Source organism: Vombatus ursinus, unplaced genomic scaffold (genome assembly GCF_900497805.2).
Source record: "Vombatus ursinus unplaced genomic scaffold, bare-nosed wombat genome assembly UNPS02014807.1, whole genome shotgun sequence".
In the NCBI taxonomy this organism is placed as follows: Eukaryota; Metazoa; Chordata; class Mammalia; order Diprotodontia; family Vombatidae; genus Vombatus; species Vombatus ursinus.
The window spans coordinates 52,619,749-52,638,797 of NW_020954585.1; the positions used below are offsets into that span (position 1 = coordinate 52,619,749).

At 43.4% G+C, this 19,049-nt stretch overlaps 1 protein-coding gene across 2 annotated transcripts in view; it reads left to right on the top strand.

Moving 5' to 3' along the window:
* The first annotated feature begins 2,096 nt into the window (after positions 1-2,096).
* Positions 2,097-19,049, top strand: part of TMEM184A (transmembrane protein 184A) — a 30,036-nt gene continuing 13,083 nt past the window's right edge. Inside the window, exons 1-3 of one of the 2 annotated variants that reach the window (XM_027875100.1) lie at positions 2,097-2,363; positions 5,371-5,634; positions 14,306-14,471. In XM_027875100.1, the coding sequence (XP_027730901.1) occupies positions 5,371-5,634; positions 14,306-14,471 (430 nt within the window). In that variant the 5' untranslated portion in view covers positions 2,097-2,363. The remainder of the gene's footprint in view (positions 2,364-5,370; positions 5,635-14,305; positions 14,472-19,049) is intronic. The other variant, XM_027875099.1, reaches the window with a different exon arrangement.

Below are 19,049 nucleotides of genomic sequence, written 5' to 3' on the forward strand. Positions count from 1 at the left end.
TTGCTTGGCCTCTTAGGAGTTTGTGGCTGATTTGGAGGCCTGAATAGCATTCACTGGGGATGACTTTGGGCACACTGCCCCATTAGTAAACATTAAGTCCCTGCTTCATGTCCTAGCATGTTGGAGAACTGGGCCGTGCTTTGCTACTGGGTGGGGTCCCTCCAATGGGCCAAAGGGAACAGATCTGTCTCCTTTGATTAGTATTTAGTCTTATCTCTAAAAGTGGTATCAACACATCACTGGACTATTTTCTTTCATCAGCAACCTAGACAGACCAGTTTAACTTAAGAAGGCCTCAGTGCTGAGAAGATACTGAGTCCTAAGATGAGGGCACAGTTTATAGAAAGCAATGGATTCACTTTTCTGTTTGTCTACTTCATCAGAGGGTGGCCCTCAACCAGAAGCCAAAAGACCTGTTGTTCAGGCCTAGCCCCACAGGGCTACTGTGGCTGGGTTTCCCCACTTGGAAAATGAAAGAGATGTAGCTAGGCCCCTCCCAAGGGTGTTGGGGGATGAGCTCATATCTGCAGAGTGCTTTAGCTTCCAGGCACTAGAGAGATGTGAAGTTCATTGTGAACGTGATGAATTAGATCAGCAAAAATAAAAATCAGTTCCCCCAAGCAAACCTTCTCCAATCCCCGTCTTTCCAAATCCTGGACCATACCAAAAGAAGCCTGGGAGAAAACTTAGTGCCAGCAAATAGACAGATGTGGGGCTCTTGGTTTCAAGGCTATGACTAGGTCTCTCCCAACCTGAGCTAGTAGAGCTGTGTTATGAATGTGTCTTTGCTTGTCACCTCCAGGTACTTAGAACCTTGCTTCAGGGTTGGGGGCATTTTTAAGGTAGACAGTGTGACAAAAAATTGGGAATCAGGGTACCCGAGTTTGAATAATGGTTTTGCTGGTTACTACCTCCAAGAAAAGCAGTGTAATATGGTAGAAAAAAAAAGTATCTGGATTTCGAATGTAGATAATCCTTGCTTCCAAGGACAGAATATTTAACCTGTATTTCCTCATCTGTAAAATAGTACTTGCCCCTCCCGAATTGTGGTAAAAATCAAAAGATAATGATGTAAAACATGTCCCCGTGTAAATATCCATGTGACCTTGGACAAGTCACTTGACTTTAGTCATCTCATCTGTAAAATAAGGAGGTTGGGTCAGATAGCCTCTGTGATCCCTTCTAACCCTAGGATCTCTAAGCTTCCTTCTCTTTCTAGAGCCTATGTTTTCAATTTAGGATCATAGGACCATTGATCTGTAGCAGGAAGGGAGCTCAGAGGCCAACCTTTTCATTTTTCAGATGAGGAGACCGAGGCCCAGAGAGATTATATAATTTGACCAAGGTCACATAGGTAGTCAGCATCGAAGGGGAGATTTGAACACAGGTCTCCCGATCCAAGAGCCAGTGCGTTTTTCCACAGTACTATACTGTCTTCCTTAAAAGAGATCTTTACTCTTACTTTTAAAATTCCCGTTTTGGTAATCTTTGATAAAGATCTGCTTAATTTTACCCCTCTTCTCTCTCTCCTCTCGCTCTCCATCTTTTTCTGTCTCTGGTGTCTTTCTCTGCCTCTTTTCTCTGTCTTTCTCCTCTCTTTCTCTGTCTCTGTCTCTCCTCTCTGTTTCTCTCTATGTGTATCTGTCTTTCTCTCTTCTTTGCCTCTCTCTCTCCTTCCTCCTCCTCCTTTAAATTTGTACAAAATTCCTTCCTACCATTTCTGGGTCTATGATCTCAAGAACTGCCTCTCCACACCCACGCCCCATCCATGCCTCCACCAAGATACAGGTGAAATCAGCCCACAGATATTCTTGAGGACAGGGGACCAGGGTCAAGGGAATCCTTCGGACATCTGCCCGGCAAGCAGCTGCCATCTGCAGGCCAAAAAGGAGATCTCACCAGGCAGGTTCCCGGGAGTCAGCTTCGGGCTAAACAAACAGGGAAGAGGATACTGTGTCAAGAGAATGAAAGGACAGAGGAAGCAAACAGCCATAAGGTTTCCTTCGCTCTCAGCCCCTGCCCTGGCTTGGGCTGGGAGGCGCATCCTGACGCTCTCTGGGGTTTAGAGGTGGGGCTCCTGGTACTGAGTGGTGAGACGAGCAGGTGACTTCCTGGTAACTCTACCCTCCCGACTGATCTCGTCTCCCCTTCCTCCCCCACTCTAGGTGCAGGCACCTGGGGAGGGCATAGCTTTGAAGTCTCACCTGGGGCCTGTCTACTCCTCCTGAGCGAGGCTCGGAGCTGTCTCCCCTGCCACGTGAATGCCTGCGCTCACCCGGACCTGGGACCCCGAGATGCAAGTGTTCCCCAGTCCAGCAGCCGCGGGGCCGAGGTGACGCTCTTGGCGCTTTCTATTGGGCAAGGTAAGAGTTGGGTTAAAGTAGCCACTAAAATTGGGAGGGTCAAAGGAAAGGGGGGCGTTTCTAGGGGGGAGGGACTTCATTTCTAGACAGAATCTGAATTAAGTGATTGGGTCGCTTGTTTTTGTTCTCGTAGATCTTACTTATGATTCTAGGAGCGTGAGTGCTGTTCTTAGGCTATCTCTTTCTAACATCAGCCCCTCCTCACACATCCCTCCACCCACCCCCGACACCTTACCCTAGGCCAGCATGTTTAGCCGGCTAGCAAGCAGAAAGGGTTAAATGCAAGCAGGGTAGCCTCGGAGCAGGTGAGAGAAAGTAGCTTTTAGAGAAAGTAGCTTTGTTCCGAGGGGGGAGGGCAAAGTCCCAGGGAGCCAGAAGTGGCTGGTCTGAGAGTCCTAGCAATGAATAACCCACTGCCGCGGTATGGGGAACTCGGTCCATGTCCTGCTCGTGCTGCTCTTGTTTGGGGACTCTCGAGGCAAGCGCTCTCAGAGGTTGCCGGAATCTCCCATCCACCTGCAGGCTGAGACAGCTAATACGCAAGGTGGTGCGTACACGATGTTGGGCTGGAACGGGAGGAGGGCACGATTGGAGGTATCTGGGGAGGGTGAATAGCCTTAGTTTTCTCCCGTTCCTAGGAGGCTCAGCAATTTACTTGAACAAACATTTTAAGTGCCCACTGCTTGGTAACCCTTAATCTCTTCCAAGTGGGGTGCCTTCTCCCCCTTGAGGCATGGTTAATAATGCATGCACTACCTACCTCACAGGTTGTTATGACAATCAAATGTAATAATATGTATATGTCTGTATACTGTGTGTGTATATATACATGAATGTGTGTGTATATGTATATACATATATGTATGTGTATATATGGGGAGAGAAGGGGACAGAGAGACATAAGTTTAAGAAATAGGAGGTGGACTTGTGATTTCATTAAGGAAGAAACACCCAATGAGGAAATTCCCTCTACCAAAATAAATTGGCACCTTACCTGCAACTTACAGTTTTAAAAGGTTGCCTGGGGCACTAAGAAGTTAATTGACTTGGCCTGGAGTCATATAGCCAGTGGATGTCAGAAGTGGGACTTGTACTCTGGTTGTCTGGGGTCTAAGGCCATCTCTTTATCCACTATTCCTCTTCGTAGACTAAAGTACTACAAAAATGTCAGCTATCATTATTACATTATGAGCAAAGGTCTAAAGTTGACAACGAACCCTGAAATTACTTCATTCTATTTGACAAGCTTCTGTTAAGCACCCAATGTGTACAAGGTACTGGAGTTATGGTGAGATACAAATGCTCCACTTAGACCTAGAGTAGGCCCTTTCCAACTCTGGATCCATGATCTGGTTTTTCTAGGAACTGTTTTCCTGCCCCCATTTCCTTCTTGTCCACTTCAGTACAGGTGAAGTCAGCCTGCCCTCAGTCCTGGCCTTGGGAAGCTTCTAATCTAGTAAAGAGATGTGATATGGGGAGGTTTGGTGAAAAAAGAATGCTAGCTTGGAGTTCAGAGGAGGATGGTTCACTTCCTGTTTCTAATGCTTTTCTACCTTTATGACCTTTGCTAATTCACTTGACCCCCCTGGGCCTCAGTTTCCTCATACATAAAGTGTAGACATTGGCCTAGGTTTCTGAGGTCTCCTCTAGCTATGGGATCCAATCTGATGCGTGTTTATTTATTTTTTTTTACTGTTGTTATTTATATATGATCCTAGAGAGCCAGCTAATCTAATCCCTTCATTTTACTGATATCAGAAAACTGAGCCTAAGAGATCTGCATAAGATCACGCTAAAGTAGTAAGCACCACAGGTGACATTTGAACACAGGTCCTTTAACTCCAGGGTCAATTCGCCTTCTGTTGCTCTGCATTCAGCCTCTTTGTGATGACTTCACAAGAGAGAGGGTAGCAGAGTGCCCTTAGGAGGGTAGCTCCTATTTTAGGGTGGGAGGTATAGGGCTAGGAATAAAGGAAGTTTTCCTGGAATTCTGAGAGAGTGAGGGAACCCCTAACCAGATAACCAACCTACTAAGTGTTTGTTTAAACTGGACCTACAAATATCGTCAGCATAATAATAACAATAATAGCTAGAATTTATGTAGCACTTTAAAATTTGCAAAGCAATTATCTCATTTAATCCTCACCACGATCCTGTAAGGGAGGTGCAATTGTTAATCCCATTTTAGAGATAAGGTCAAGCACTTTGAGTCAAGCACTCCAGCTATTATGCCACCTTTCCTATACCAATGTAGATTGGTACATTCTCTGCATTGCTCAATACATTTGACTGGAGGCACCAAGAGGTTAAATAACTTGCCCAGAGTCATACAGTATGTGTTAGAGAGGGACCTTGAACCCAGATCTTCTTGGCTCATAAATTAGTTTTCTATCCACGACAGCAAACTCCCTATTTAGGACAAGGTTTTCAGATTTTTCGGTTTCCAGGATCTGAATGTCTAGACCCAGCTTGACATTTGGGGATTTGGACCAGGGTTTTGTACTGCCAACAGTACAATAGGACCAAGCTTTAGGAGTTATAGTCTTAGCAAGGAGGCAATCAGTGGACACTGGGGAGTTTGGGCCCCATCCCATCGCATGCAAATTATAGTTCTGGTAGCCCTGGCCAGCCTCTGGTTCATCCTCTTTTGGAAATGAGGTGGGGGAGTTGGTGTTTAAAAGACTTTTGCACTAGGCCGAATCTGAGTTCAAGGTCTGAACTGAAATTAGGAGGAGGGATAGGACTGCAGAGGGCCCTAACAGTCTACTAATCAGTGAATTCACTCTGAACTGGTTTAGGATTTCCCCTCCCTCTCTTTTCTTTCCTTTCATTTTTCATTAATCTCCCTTGGCCTTCACTTTTCCTTGATCCTCCCTGATAGGGGCCCAAGTCCACTCCTCCCTCGGATCTCTAATCCGTGTTTAGTGCCCTTCCTCTTCCCTAACTCCTCCTCTTCTTCCTGCTGCCATACCCTTCCTTACCTTTGTCCTCTTTCCTTCCTCAATAGATGGACAACAGCACTGGGCTACCTGTGGAAGAGAACTCTACCATCCCAAGTACTATGCTAACCTCCCAAATGGCTGAGGGGTTGCTCCATACTAGCATCCTCCCATTTGCTGACCCAGGCTTTCCCACCAGTGGAGATGGCCCTCATCTTAGCAGGGCTTGGAACAGCTCCCAGGGCTCCAAGCAGCTGTTCCTCACCACCGCCCTTGCCCAGGGCATCTCAGGATTGTTTGTGTGGTCAGCCCTGATACTGACCTGCCACCAGGTAAGATTCTCCCCTGCCTTTCCAGATCTCCCTAGACCTGGAAAGCACTTTACATGTCCTCCTTGTAAACACATCTTCCACGTAAAATCTATGTCCTCCTGTGAACAACCAGCATGAAAACTCAACTTATTTTCTATGTCCAGAAGCTCCCCACATCTGTCCCTTGAGCTCCAAACTGAATCGTGGGCAGGGAAAGCAAGTCTTGGGCGGTTAGCATATCATCCTAGCATCTGGTTGGGATTTATAGATCATTGTTTTAGAGCTGGAAGAGACTTTAGACCAGGGTGGGGAACCTGCAGAACCTAGATGGCCATTGAGGCCACAGGATCCCCACCCCTGATTCTAGACCAACCCCTTCATTTTACAGAGAAGGAAACTAAAACCTGGAGAAATGAAATGACTTGTCCAGGGTTACACAGATCCTTATGTATTCTGACTCCAAATCCAGCATTTTTCCATTATATCACATACTGATAATAAAGGCTTTTCATTACCTACTCTATGCAACGCATAGTTGGGGATACAAAATTTCTGTTTTCTAGGAGCACATATTTTAGGAGAGGAGATAGAGTATTTATCAATCCGTCAATCAATAAACATTTATTAAGTGCTTACTATGTGCCAGGCACTGTGCTATGCTCTGGAAATACAAAAAAATCAGTCCCTGACTCCAAGGACCTTGCAATCTACTGGGAGAGAAAACAAGCAAACAAATATATACAAAGCAAACTATGTACAGGTTAAATAGAAAATAATTAACAGAGGGAAAACACCGGAATTAAGAAGGCTTCCCATAGAAGGTAGGATTTTAGTTGGGACATAAAGGAACCCAGGGATTTTAGTAGTTGGAGTGGAGGAAGAAGAATGTTCCAGAAATGGGGGATAGCTAGAGAAAATGCCTGGAGTGTCTTGTTCATGGAACAGCCAGGAGGTCAGCATCACTGGATCAAAGAGTATGTTTCATCAAGTAAGGTGTAAGAAGACTGGAAAGGTAGGAAAGAGTAATGTTATGAATGCCAAATAGAACATATTGTGTTTCCTCCAGGCAATAGGAAGCCACTGGAGTTTGAGTTGGGGGTAACATGACTAGGCCTGTGTTTTTGGGAAACTTATTTTAGGAACTCAATGGAGAATGAATTGGAATGGGGACTGACTTAAGGTGGGCAGACCCATCAACCAGGCTATTGAAGTAATCCAGGTGTGAGGTGATGAGGGCCTGTACAGAGGAGTGACAGTGTCACAGGTGAGATGTTGAAAAGGTGAAATCAACAGGCCTTGGCAACAGATTGGATATAGGGGGTGAGAGAGACTGAGGGGTCCAGGATGATTCCGAGGTCTTCCAGCCTGAGGGACTGGGAGAATGGTGTTGCCTCTTTGGAGGGGTGTAAAGTTTAGAGAGAAAGATAATGACTTCTGTTTTAGACATACTGAGTTTTAGATGTCTACTCAACATCCAGCTTGATCTGTCTCAAAGGCAGTTGGAGATGGGAGATTGGAGCTCCGCAGAGATTGGGGCAGGATAGGTAGATCTGAGAATCATCAGCATATAGATGGTAATTACATCCATGGGAGCTGATGAGATCAGTGAGTGAAGGAATATAGAAAGGGCCCAGGGCAGAATCCTGAAGGACACCTCTGCCTAAGGGACATGATCTGGATGACAATCCAGAAAAGGAAATTGAGACTAGGTAGGAGGATAGATAGGAGAAGAACCAGGAGAGAGTGGAGGAGGAGAGAGCAATTGACCAGCGTCAAAGGCCGCAGAGAGGTCAAGGAGAATGAGGACTGAGAAAAGGCTGTTGGATTTGGCAACTAAGAGAACACTAGGAACTTTAGAGGGAGCAGTTTTGGTGGAATGATAAGATCAGAAGCCAGATCGTAAAGGGCTGGCTGAGAGAGTGAATGGTGGACACATGTAATGTAGACGGCCTTTTCTAGCAGTTTAGGAGCAAAGGGCAGAAGAGATATTGGACAATAGTGGGGACAGAAGGATCAAGTGAGGGTTTTTTCAGGCTAGGGGAGACAAGAGCATGTGCAAAGATAAGTGACTTTATAAGGTAATATATTCTAATAACAAAAGAAGTTATTCTGGGTTGGGACAAAGAGAGGTAGTGTGGTATAATGGCTAGAGAGTTGACCTTGGCGTCCAGAAGATGTGGGTTCAAATCCAGCCTCAGACACTTACTAGCTGTGTGACTCGAGGTAAGTCACTTCACTTCTGTTTGCTTCAGTTTGCCTCATCTATAAAATGGGGATAATAATAGGCCTCCCAGGTAGATAGGTAGCTAGGTTTGTTTCGAGGATAAAATGAGAAAATGATTGTAAAGCACTTAGCACAGTGCCTGGCACATAATTGTTGTGAAGATCAAATGAGATAATAATTGCAAAGCTCCTGGTACATAGTAAGCACTATATAAATGCTAGTTATTATTCGTATTAGAAAGCTGACCTTGGAGTCAGAAAGATCTGGGTTCAAGTCTTGTTTCTAACATACCGTGGCTATGTGATGCTTAATTTCTCAGTGCCCGAGGCAACTCTTTAGGACTATAAGCTGCAGGGAAGGTCCCAGCCTACATTGACTGAGGGAGTTTCTTCATCCATTGAAATCCCAGCCTGATCCTTATCTCTCAAGCAGGAGGCAGTACTTAAACTGGGCCTGGAAGGAAGGGTATGATTTAGAAAAGTGGGGAAGAGAGTGGAGACCCTTGTAGGATGGAGAAACAGGACGTGCAAAGATGCGAAGGTGACGATGTGCGTGGGCAGAGAAGAGAATGTCAGTTCCATGTGGACATGGATTGTTTTTTTTTTCTTTGATTTTTGTATTCTTAATAGCACAGGACCTGGCATGTAGTAGGCACATAATAAATGCTTTTTGCTTGATGATGTATTCAGGGGATAATGAATCGACCAATTTGATCCAAAAGAAAACTCACGTATGACGATAGTTTGGGCTAAGTTTATTAAAAACCAGCTAAGGCATTATTCTAGTGTAGACAGTAGAGAGTCAGGGAAAGTTTTTGAGTCTGGAGGTGGGAAGGAGTAGCAATGTGTGTATCATGGGGAGAGAGTAAAGTACAAAGCCATGTTTTAAGAAGGTGGATCTGGCTGTGGGGTGCTGAATAGGGAGAAATTATAAACAGGAGACTGTTGAAATAATCCAGGTGAGAGGTAATGAGGGCGTGGACTAAGGTAGCAGGTAGTAGGAGGAATAAAATAATAATAGCTGATAATTTTATGTTTTATGGCCAAGAGTCAGGTAAGTCAGGTCAGTCAGGTCGTGCGAGTGTCATTAGTTTACAAATGAGGAAACTGAGGCACAGACCCCAGGAACTTGCCTGGGGTTACAAAGGAGGGGAAATTTGAAGGATGAGTTTTGCTAACTGAAGGATAAGAGGCACAGACCCCGGGGCTGTGTCAGGTCTTTGGTGTAGGTGGCAGTTACCACCCTGCAAAAGAGACAGCCAGCTTCTCTTGCCTCTGCTTCCCACCTGCTTGGGAACTCTGACACCTTGGAGCAGGGAGCATGAGGGAAATGGGGCGAGCCCGGCACTGAGCACCTGCTGCTGGAGCCGAGCCCTGTTGTGGGGGTGGGGAGGAGAGGGAGGGAGGGTGTCACAGGCACAGGGAAGGCTCCAACTGCCACCAGCGTGATAGCACCAAGTGAAAAGGACTTTGCCCCAGCTCCGGGGAGGATGCCATCTGCCCCTCCTCCTTAAGTGCCCCTCCCCCAGGCACAGGTGGATCAATCAGTCGGTCCTGGGTTGGAGAGTAGCAGGTCCCCTCTATGGCAAGGCATGCTTTATGTAAAGCTCTTGTGGTGACTTTAGTTCCTGTCTGGACATCCCCCTGCCTCCCTATTTTTTAATGGGCAAAGTGATGAGTCTGACCATTCAGCATCCTTTGTATTTCTACAGCCTGCAGGTGCTCTGCAAAGTACTTTCACAACATCTCTATGAAGTAAACAGGGCAGGAATTATTATCCCTACTTAACAGATATAGAAGCTGAAGCCCAGACCTGCTTAGTGAACCTATAACTAAGTTTACCTGGGGAAGCTGATGTTAGAGCTGGGCTCTGACATCCTTAGATGTATAGGATACTTCAAGGCAGTTTGGCTTATATCCTCCTCTAAGAGAAGTTGCAGAAATATCTAGGGGGTGCAGTGGATAGAGTACCAGTATTGGAATCAGGGGGATCTGAATTCAAATCCAACCTCAGACTCTTATTAGCTGTGTGACCCTGGGCAAGTCATTTAACCCTGATTGCTTCCAAGTTTAAAAAAAAGTTATTATCCCCATTTTATAGATGAGGAAACTGGGGTTCTGGAGAAGTGAAGTGACCTCCCAAAGCCCCACAGCTAGTTAATACAGGAGCCAGATTAAGAACCCAGTTCTTGGGGCAGTTAGGCGGTGCAATGGATAGAGTTCCGGCCCTGGAGTCCTGAGTTCAAATCTGGCCTCAGACACATAACACTTACTAGCTGTGTGACTGGGCAATTCACTTAACCCCGATTGCGCCTCTCTCTCTCTCTCTCTCTCTCTCTCTCTCTCTCTCTCTCTCCCTCTCCCTCTCTCTCCCTCCCTCCCTCTCTCTCCCTCCCTCCCTCTCTCTCTCTCTCTCTCACACACACACACATATACATACACACATACATATATATACACACATACATACATACACACACACATTAAAAAAAAAATTAGAACCCAGGTCTTCTGACTCCTAGTTCTGTTTGTTTGTTTCCTTATTTCTTTGGAATAAGCTTGAGAGCAGGCTCTGTTTCCTTTGTGGTTTGTATCCCTAGTACCTGGCACATAGTAGGTCCTTTTATAAGTTACTCATTGGTTGCTTGATTGATTTGTCACCCAATCTTTCTTTTTCTCAAGCATCTATCACAGTTTCATGCATGTAGTGGGAAGCTAGATGACGCAGTGGAGAAAGCACTAAGCCTGCAGTCAGGAAGACCCGAGTTCAAATCCAGCCTCAGATATTAGTGTGACCCTATGTGACCCTGGGCAAGTCATCTAACCTTTGTTTGCCTCAGGTTTCTCATCTCTAAAATGGGGATAATTATACCACTTACCCCCTAGGGTTGTTGTGAGGATAACATGAGAAAATGATAGGTAAGCAGTTAGCATAGTGCCTGGCACATAGTAAGTGCTATTATTATTATTGTTAGCTATTATTATTAACAGTCAATGTTTGTTGATTGACTAATTTTTATTTTCTATTCCTCTTTTCTTTTGTTATCTGTTAGCATATTGTACATCCCCTGTTGGTTAGGCTGAAGTCTTCTCATTGGCCTAATCTAGTAAAAGACGTAGGGAAAGATAGAAAATTGGAATCATGCTGCATTTTTCTGACTATGTGTCAGTCACAGACTTTCAGAGTTGGAAGGGACCTTCGTGTCCATCTAAACCATCCCATATGCATCTTCCCCCCCCCCAAGAATCTCTACTAAACCACCCTCAATACGTGGTCATCCATTCTTTACTTGAAGACTTTTAGGAAGGGAGAACCCACTTATCTCCCAAGCTGACCCATTCTACTGTTGGATGACTTAATTGTTAGGATTATAACAAGCCAAAATTTTCCTCCTTGCAACTTCTACCCCTTAGTCTTGGTTCTGCCCACTTGGACCCAAATGGAACAAGTCTAATCTGTTTTCCACATGACAGTTCCTTAAGAATGTCTCATGTTTTTTCTGAGTCTTCTCCAGGTTGTTCAGTCCTGTCTGGCTCGTCCTCATCCCATTTGGAATTTTCACGACAGAGGTACTGGAGTAGTTTGCCATTTCCTTCTCCAGTTTATTTTACAGATGAGGAAACTGAGGCAAATAGGACTAAGTGACTTGCTCAGGGTCACATGACTAGTAAGTGTCTGAGGCCAGGTTTGAATTCAGGAAAGTGAGTCTGTGCACTATGGTGCCACCTAGCTGCCTTCTTCTCCAGGTTAAACATCCCCACATCTACCAACCACTCCTCACATGGCGCAGTCTTCCACTTATCAGTGTCCTTCCCAAAAAGCAGTGCCCTGACCTGAACACGATACAGTGAAGTCATATCATATCATAAGTTTATTCAGCATCTACCCTGCCTATGGTTGTTGTGAGGTTAAAATGAGAAAATGATTATAAAACACTTAGCACAGTGCCTGGCACATAGTAATAGGAATGCTACTTTTTTATTAGCTATTACTATTAATAGTCAATATTTGTTAATTCATTAATTTTTGTTTTCTATTCCTCTTGTCTTTGTTACCTGTTAGGCTGAAGTCTTCTCATTGCCTTAATCTAGTAAAAGCTTTATTGAAAGATGAATAATTGCACTCACTGGAATGATGCTCCTTGGCCAATGAATGGCCTGTTAGTTCTGGGGTGACTCCCTCCCCATCTCGCTAGAGTTCCCCAATGAGCTTGACTGAGTGAATGGGGCACACAAGTTCCAACCCCAGAATTCAATCTTTGGGTGAAAGGTCTTGGGGCTGTCTACATTTCTTCTGATCCTTTATCTTTTCTTTTTCTTAACTTTCTCCTCTATCCCTGATCTCTGGGCATGCTCATATCCCTGACCACGTTGATGGGGAGAGGTTCTGCCATTTGCCATTGATAAGAATATAAGGCAGGAGTCTCTCTTTAGAACCTCAGCACATTATAAGATACAGCCCCATTATGCTCCAGAATATAATCTCACCAGCACAGAGTATACTGGGACTCTTGTCTCCTTTTTCTATTGGGCTATTAACATGACTCAAAATTTCATTAGCTTTTTTGGGCGGCCACATGACAATGTTGACTCATATCAAGTGTCCCCTCCACCAGAAGCCTCAGATAGGTTTTAGACAAGGCGCTGCTCTCTTCCACTCCCATTGCCCCCATTTTTTACTTGTGGAGTCTATTTCTTGAGCCTAAGTATAAGACATTTATCACTATTCCATCTTTTCAGATGTAACTCAAAATTCTAGCATGTCAAGATCTTTTTGGATTGGGACTCTTTTATTTGGTGTATGAGCCATCCCTTTTAGCTTTGTGTCCCATGGGCAGTTCATAAAGATTCTGTCTGTGCTCTCATTTAAGATACTGATAAAAAAAAATGTTAAATAGCATGGATCCTTGGAACATGCCATTGGAGAGCTCCTTATAAAATGGTCAATGGTTAATGGCATCTCTTTAAGTCTGGTGTTTAAACTAGTCCTCAGTCTGGCTAATTGGGCTATTATCCATTTGTGAATTTTGTTCAGTCACAGATCTCTTTTGTATGAATAACTGGGAGCTGATTAGAGAACTTGGCATTTGATGCGGGTCAGTGTCCTCAAGCTCTCTCCGTTCTTTCCCTTTTAAAAGTCACTTCTCTGAAGGGAATGGATAAGTGAAAGGTGCAAAGTGACTGATGAGTCTTTGTGTATTTGCCCTTCCCAGAGGTATTTACATCTTAAGGGTGGAAGGCAACTTTCCTCCGCTTCAGTTATCAGACATTTATTAATAAATCATTCAATCAGCAAATAATTTTGCTGGAATTTTGCATTCTAGCAGGAACTCAACATATAAACATGAGGTTGAAGTATATGCAAGGCATGTTCAAGAAAAATGCAAGGTAATTTCGGTGGAGAGGAATCTAGAAAGCTCACCTGAAGGGGGTTGGTGGAAAACAGTGTTGGTCACTGAGAATACAAAGATATTTTGTCCTTTACCTGGTCCTTTACTCTTAAGGAGTGTGCATTCCACTGGGTTGGAGGACAATATGGCAGGTACACAGATAAGTATAATACAAGGTACAGTGTGATTCAGTTCAATTCATCTAGCACTTATTCAGCATCTACTATATGCCAAGAATTGTGCTACTCCTGGGAATGTAAGGACATTACTTCCTTTCCCTGATGAAGCTTTAAGAAATGTACCTATCTAGATATAGATAAAATACATTTCAAGTAAATATGAAGTAATTTATTAGAGTCCTAACAATTAGAGGCATCAGAAAGAGCCTCTGGTAGGAGTTGGCATTTGACCTGAGCCTTGAATGATGGCTCCATTGAGGTGTTATAGAGGATAGAGTGCTGGGAGTCATGAAGATTCTAGTTCAAATCCAGCCTCAGATACTTACTGGCTGTGTGATCCTGGGCAAGTCACTTCACCTCTGTTTGCCTCAGTTTCCTCATTTGTAAAATTCAGATAATAATAGTACCTACCTTCTAGGGTTGTTGTGAGGATCGAATGAGATAATATTTGGAAGTGTTTAGCACATAGTAGATGCTATATAAATACTTATTCCCTTCCTTCTTCCTCCTCCCAAGAAATAGAAGTGAGCATTTGTTGTGGAGGCAAAGGAAAGATCACAGCTCTGGAGGAGAACTCAGAGTCACTTAGTTCATCTCTCCCTCTCCCCTTCATTTTACAGATGAGGAAACTGAAGCCCAGAGAGGTTAAGTGATTTGCCCAATGTCACACAAGTAGTAAATGTCAGAGTGGGGATTTGAACTCAGGTCCTCTTTGCAGAATTCTTTCCACTATATCATGCTGCCTTTTAAAGTACTCTAAGATAATCTGAACGATATAGTACTTTAAGGTAAAGTGAAATGGGTCGGGGAGTGACTTCCCTTTACCCCTCAGGTTGCAGGCGGGGCACTTTTACCAGGCATAAAGGTGGCCCACTTACCTTCCTCTTCCCCTCCCATCAGATCTACCTGCACCTGAGATTCTACACTGTGCCCAATGAACAGCGCTACATCATCCGCCTCCTTTTCATCGTCCCCATCTATGCCTTTGACTCCTGGCTCAGCCTCCTTCTCCTTGGAAGCCATCAATACTATGTCTATTTCAACTCAGTGCGGGACTGCTATGAAGGTGAGCCTATGCCAGGGTGTGGGGAGAGATGCCTAGAGGGGCCCTGGGGATACTTAGGGAAACTGAGGCTTCAGAACTGTGAGGGACCTTAGAGGTCACATAGAACAAGCGGTCCCAATCTGGGAAGTGCGTACCCACAAGGGGTACAAGAAGCTTGTCAAGAGGGCTCCAGGGAATATTTGGTAAATAAACCTATATTGTCCTATTGAAATTAATTAGCTGATCTGTTTATCTTATTTCTTAAATTCTTATGCATGGTAAGCTCTAGAAGTTATTTTCTTTCATATTGAATGGAACTTTATTTTTGTATGCAGTGATACAAGGTAAATGCTAGAATTTATTTCCTTTTACATTGATCTCTTCATTTTCTTATGTTCCTATATATGATAAACCCTTGAATTTCTTTAGCCAAGGTGTAGGGGACCAAAAAAGATTGAGATGTCCTGATATGAAATCACACAGCCACAGAATCTTAGAGTTTGGAAGGTCAGAGGCTACCTTTTGCTGTTATTTAATTGTTTTCAGTCGTGTCTGATTCTTTGTGACCCCTTTTTGGGGTTTTCTTGGCAAAGATACTGGAGTGGTTTTGCTGTTTCTTTCTCCAGCTCATTTTACAGATGAGGAAACTGAGGCAAACAGGGTTAAGTGACTTGTCCAGGTCACATAGCTAGTAAGTGTTTGAGGCTGGATTTGAACTCAGGTCTTCCTGACTCTAGGCCTAGCACTCTACTTTGCCACCTAGCAGGGGCTTCCTAGGCTACCTACCTTTTTCAATCATATGTGAAAAAGAACATCCCTACAATATATCCAAAAAGGAGGCATCCAAACTTTCCCTGAAATAAGGAAACAAGCATTTATTGAGCACCTACTATATGCCAGGCACTCTGTTATTTGCCTTAAAAATGTTACCTCCTATTTGATTTTCAGAACAACCCTGAGAGGTAGGGGATGTTAATTATACCCATTTTAGAATTGAAGAAACTGAGGCAGGCAGCTGTTAAGTAACTTCCCCAGGGTCACACAGGTAGTAAGTGTCAGAGTTCAGATTTCAACTCAGGCCTTCCTAACTCTAGACCCAGCATTCTCTCCACTGCACCATAGAGTTGCCTCTAGTAAAGATGACTTCTAATAAAGAATACTTCTAGTGAAAGAGAGCTTTCATTCTACTTTTGGATAGGTGTTAAGAAAGTTCTTCCTCATGTCAAGCTCTGGGACGAAGTACCGTGAGTCCAGTCCCTTTTCTATATAACAGCCCTTCATTAACCTTAAGACAGAAACCAGATCCCAACTAAATCTTCTCTTCCTTGGTTTTAAACATTCTCAGTTCCTTCAGTTAATTTTCCTATGGCATGATCTGGAGGGGAGGCCTTTTACCATCACTGTGCTCTGGAAGATCTCCAGCTTTTTTTTCATTCATCCATTTATTTATTTATGACATTAAAAAATTTTTGAGTTCCAAATTCTCTCCTTCCTTTCTGCCCCTCCCCCACCAATAGGATATCAGTTATACATGTGAAGTCATACAAAACATCAATCTTCAGCTTTTCATTCATTCATTCATCTGTTTATTTATAACATTTTTTAAAATTTTAGGTTCCAAATTCTCTCCCTCTTTGCTGCCCCTCCCTCACCCAATATGGTATTAATTATATATGTGAAGTCATACAAAACATTGATCTCCAGCTATCATTCATTTATTTGTAACACTCATTTTGTAAAACTTTTGAGTTCCAAATTCTCTCCCTCCTTCCTGCTCCTCTCTCACCTGATATGATATCATTTATACATGTGAAGTCATGAAAAGCATTGATTTCCAGCTTATCAATGCCCCTCAGGAAATGTGCCAACCAAAGGTGACCACAGAACTTTAGACGTGGTTTTACCAGGGCAGAGTACAGGGCAATATCACCTCCCTCAAACCTGGACACTAGGCATGTTGTACTACAACCTGACATGGCTTTTTTGGATTTGTTACAGTCTCAATGCCTATACCATGTTACTGCAATTTGCAGTAAAACCCCCAAATCTTTTTTCTCTGCCCTCTAGCTATTCTCCCCCTCTCTTGTCCTTACAAAGCTGATTTATTTTTAAATAAAAATTTAAATTTAAAGCCCAGGGGTAAGACTTCACATTTATCCCTATTGTATATCATCTTCTTAGATTCAGCACAGTGTCCTAGCCATATCATTTTGGATCCTGACCGCCTCATAGAACACATTAGCTATCCCTCCTCTGTTTATGTCATCTACAGGTTTGAGAAGCATGCACACCCAGACCCTTGTCTAAATCACTGACAAAGTGTTAGACAAGCCCAGATCCCCGGAGCGCTTTGCTGCAGACCTCTTTCCAAAGTTGACATCCAACCACCAAAAAAAGATGATCAGTTATGAACCCTTCATTTTACAAAGGAAGATACTAAAAGGTCTGGAGAGGGCAAGTCATTTGGCCCAGGTCACACAGCTGAACATCAAACCCATATCCTCTGACCCTAAATCCACATTTTTCCACTATGGAATACTGATTCTCTGCTGGTCACAAGAGATACAGAATTGGGCCAGCCTGGACCTCCAGCAGCATCTCAGCTCCCTGGCTTTGTTTCCATGGCCAGCATGCCTTTGGGACTTGGTTTTATTATGGGTTGGATCTATTAGGGGACTTTTTTTTTTCTTAAAGAGGCAGGGATCCTTATTAGAGACAGCTAGGTGGTAAAGTGGATAGAGAGCTGGCCAGGAGTCAGGAAGGCCCAAGGTCAAATCCAGCTTCAGAAACCTAACTATGTGACTATGAGCAAGCCACTTAAAACTCTGCCTCAGTTTCCTCATTTGTAAAATGGGAATAATAATAATAGCACCTACAACGCAGGTTTGTTGTGAGGATCGAATAAGATTGCTTAACATAATGCCTGGCCCTTAGTAGTAGGTGCTTAATAAATGTTCTGGGTTTGCCCTTGATTACAGGCCAGAGGCTACTCATAAAGGAGAGGGAAAAATGCCTTTCTGGTGCCTATACACACAGTTCTTAAGCCAGCAGAGATCACAGTTTATTCTTATTACAAAGGACCCAATTCAATTCAATAAACACTTGTTAAGAACTTATCCGGACCTAGAGTCAGGGGGACCTGTGTTCAAATCTGGCCTCAGACACTTACTAGCTGTGTGACCCTGCACAAGTCACTTAACCTCAATCACCTCCAAAAAACCAAAAAGGGATGGAGGAAGATACAAGGAGTAGTAATATGCAGTCTCTACCTCCAAAGAGTTACAATCTTATAACAGTGATGGTCCTTACATTAACAAATATAATATAAAAGAGTATGCATTATGAGAGAGAGGTAGAACAAAGCACTTTGAAAATTCACCATATGAACTGGGCTTTATAATAACTCCCAATTACATATATAAATATAATAACTCTCTCTATATACATATAATTAATGAATAAAAACACTTTCCTCACAACAACTGTATGAAGTAGGTAGTGTTAGTATTATTTCCACTTTATAGATGGAGAAACTGAGGCTCAGAGAACTTAAATGACCTATTCTGAATCACACATGTAGTATATGGAAGAAGTTGGATCCAAACCCAGGACCCTTGATTCCAAGTCTAGTATGCTTTCTACTATATCATGCTGCTTAAGTAGGAAGGAAATAAGTATGCATTAAGCACCTACTATGCACCAGGTACTGTGCAAAATGTTTAAAAAATATTATTTTATTTGATCCTGAAAGCAACTCTATGAGTTAGGAGCTACCATTATCCCCATTTTACAGATGAGGAAACTGAGGCAGACAGTGGTTAAAGTGACATGTCCAGGGTCACACAGCTAAAAAATATCTGAGGTCACATTTGAACTCAGATCTTCCTGACTTAGGCCCAGAGCTCTATCACCTGTACTGCTTAGTGTTGAGATTGAATTTGGGCCAATAAAGATTGTTGGGCCCGGAGCCCTGGAATCCTGCCTCTAGCACTCACTTGTTGTGTGACTATGGACAAATCATTTAATCTTTCTGTGCATCACTTTCCCAATAATACCTGCAGTATTTAATGGCGGCATGATATAGTCAATAGAAGGCCAGTCTTGGAGTCAGGAAGACCTGGGTTCAAATCCTACCCTTGACACATAACATACTGGTTGGGTGACAGTGGACAGAGACACTTAATCTCTCAGTGGCTCCAGGCAAATCTCTAGCACTAAATTGCCTGTAGGAGGTGCAGTGAGACACCAAGTTCAAAAGGGCTGCTCTCTTTGGGGTATATTTACATGGAAGACATAAGAAAAGGAAAGGGGTTGAAAATTTAAAAAGATATAGTCCCCTTCGAAAAAAAAGGAGAGTTCAGAAAGCATGAGAAACTTGAGGGAAGAAAGATTTGGTACTGGTTTTGGCAGTCTGTCCTTGTGTAACTCTAAGCAGTTTGTACTTTGTGAGTATCTTGTTGTTCAGTGGTGTCTGGCTCTTTGTGACCCTGTGGACCTGTCCATGGGGTTTTCTTGGCAAAGATGCTGCAGTGGTTCACCATTTCTTTCTCTAGCGGATTAAGGCAAAAAAAAAAAAAAAAAAAAGTTAAATGACTTGCC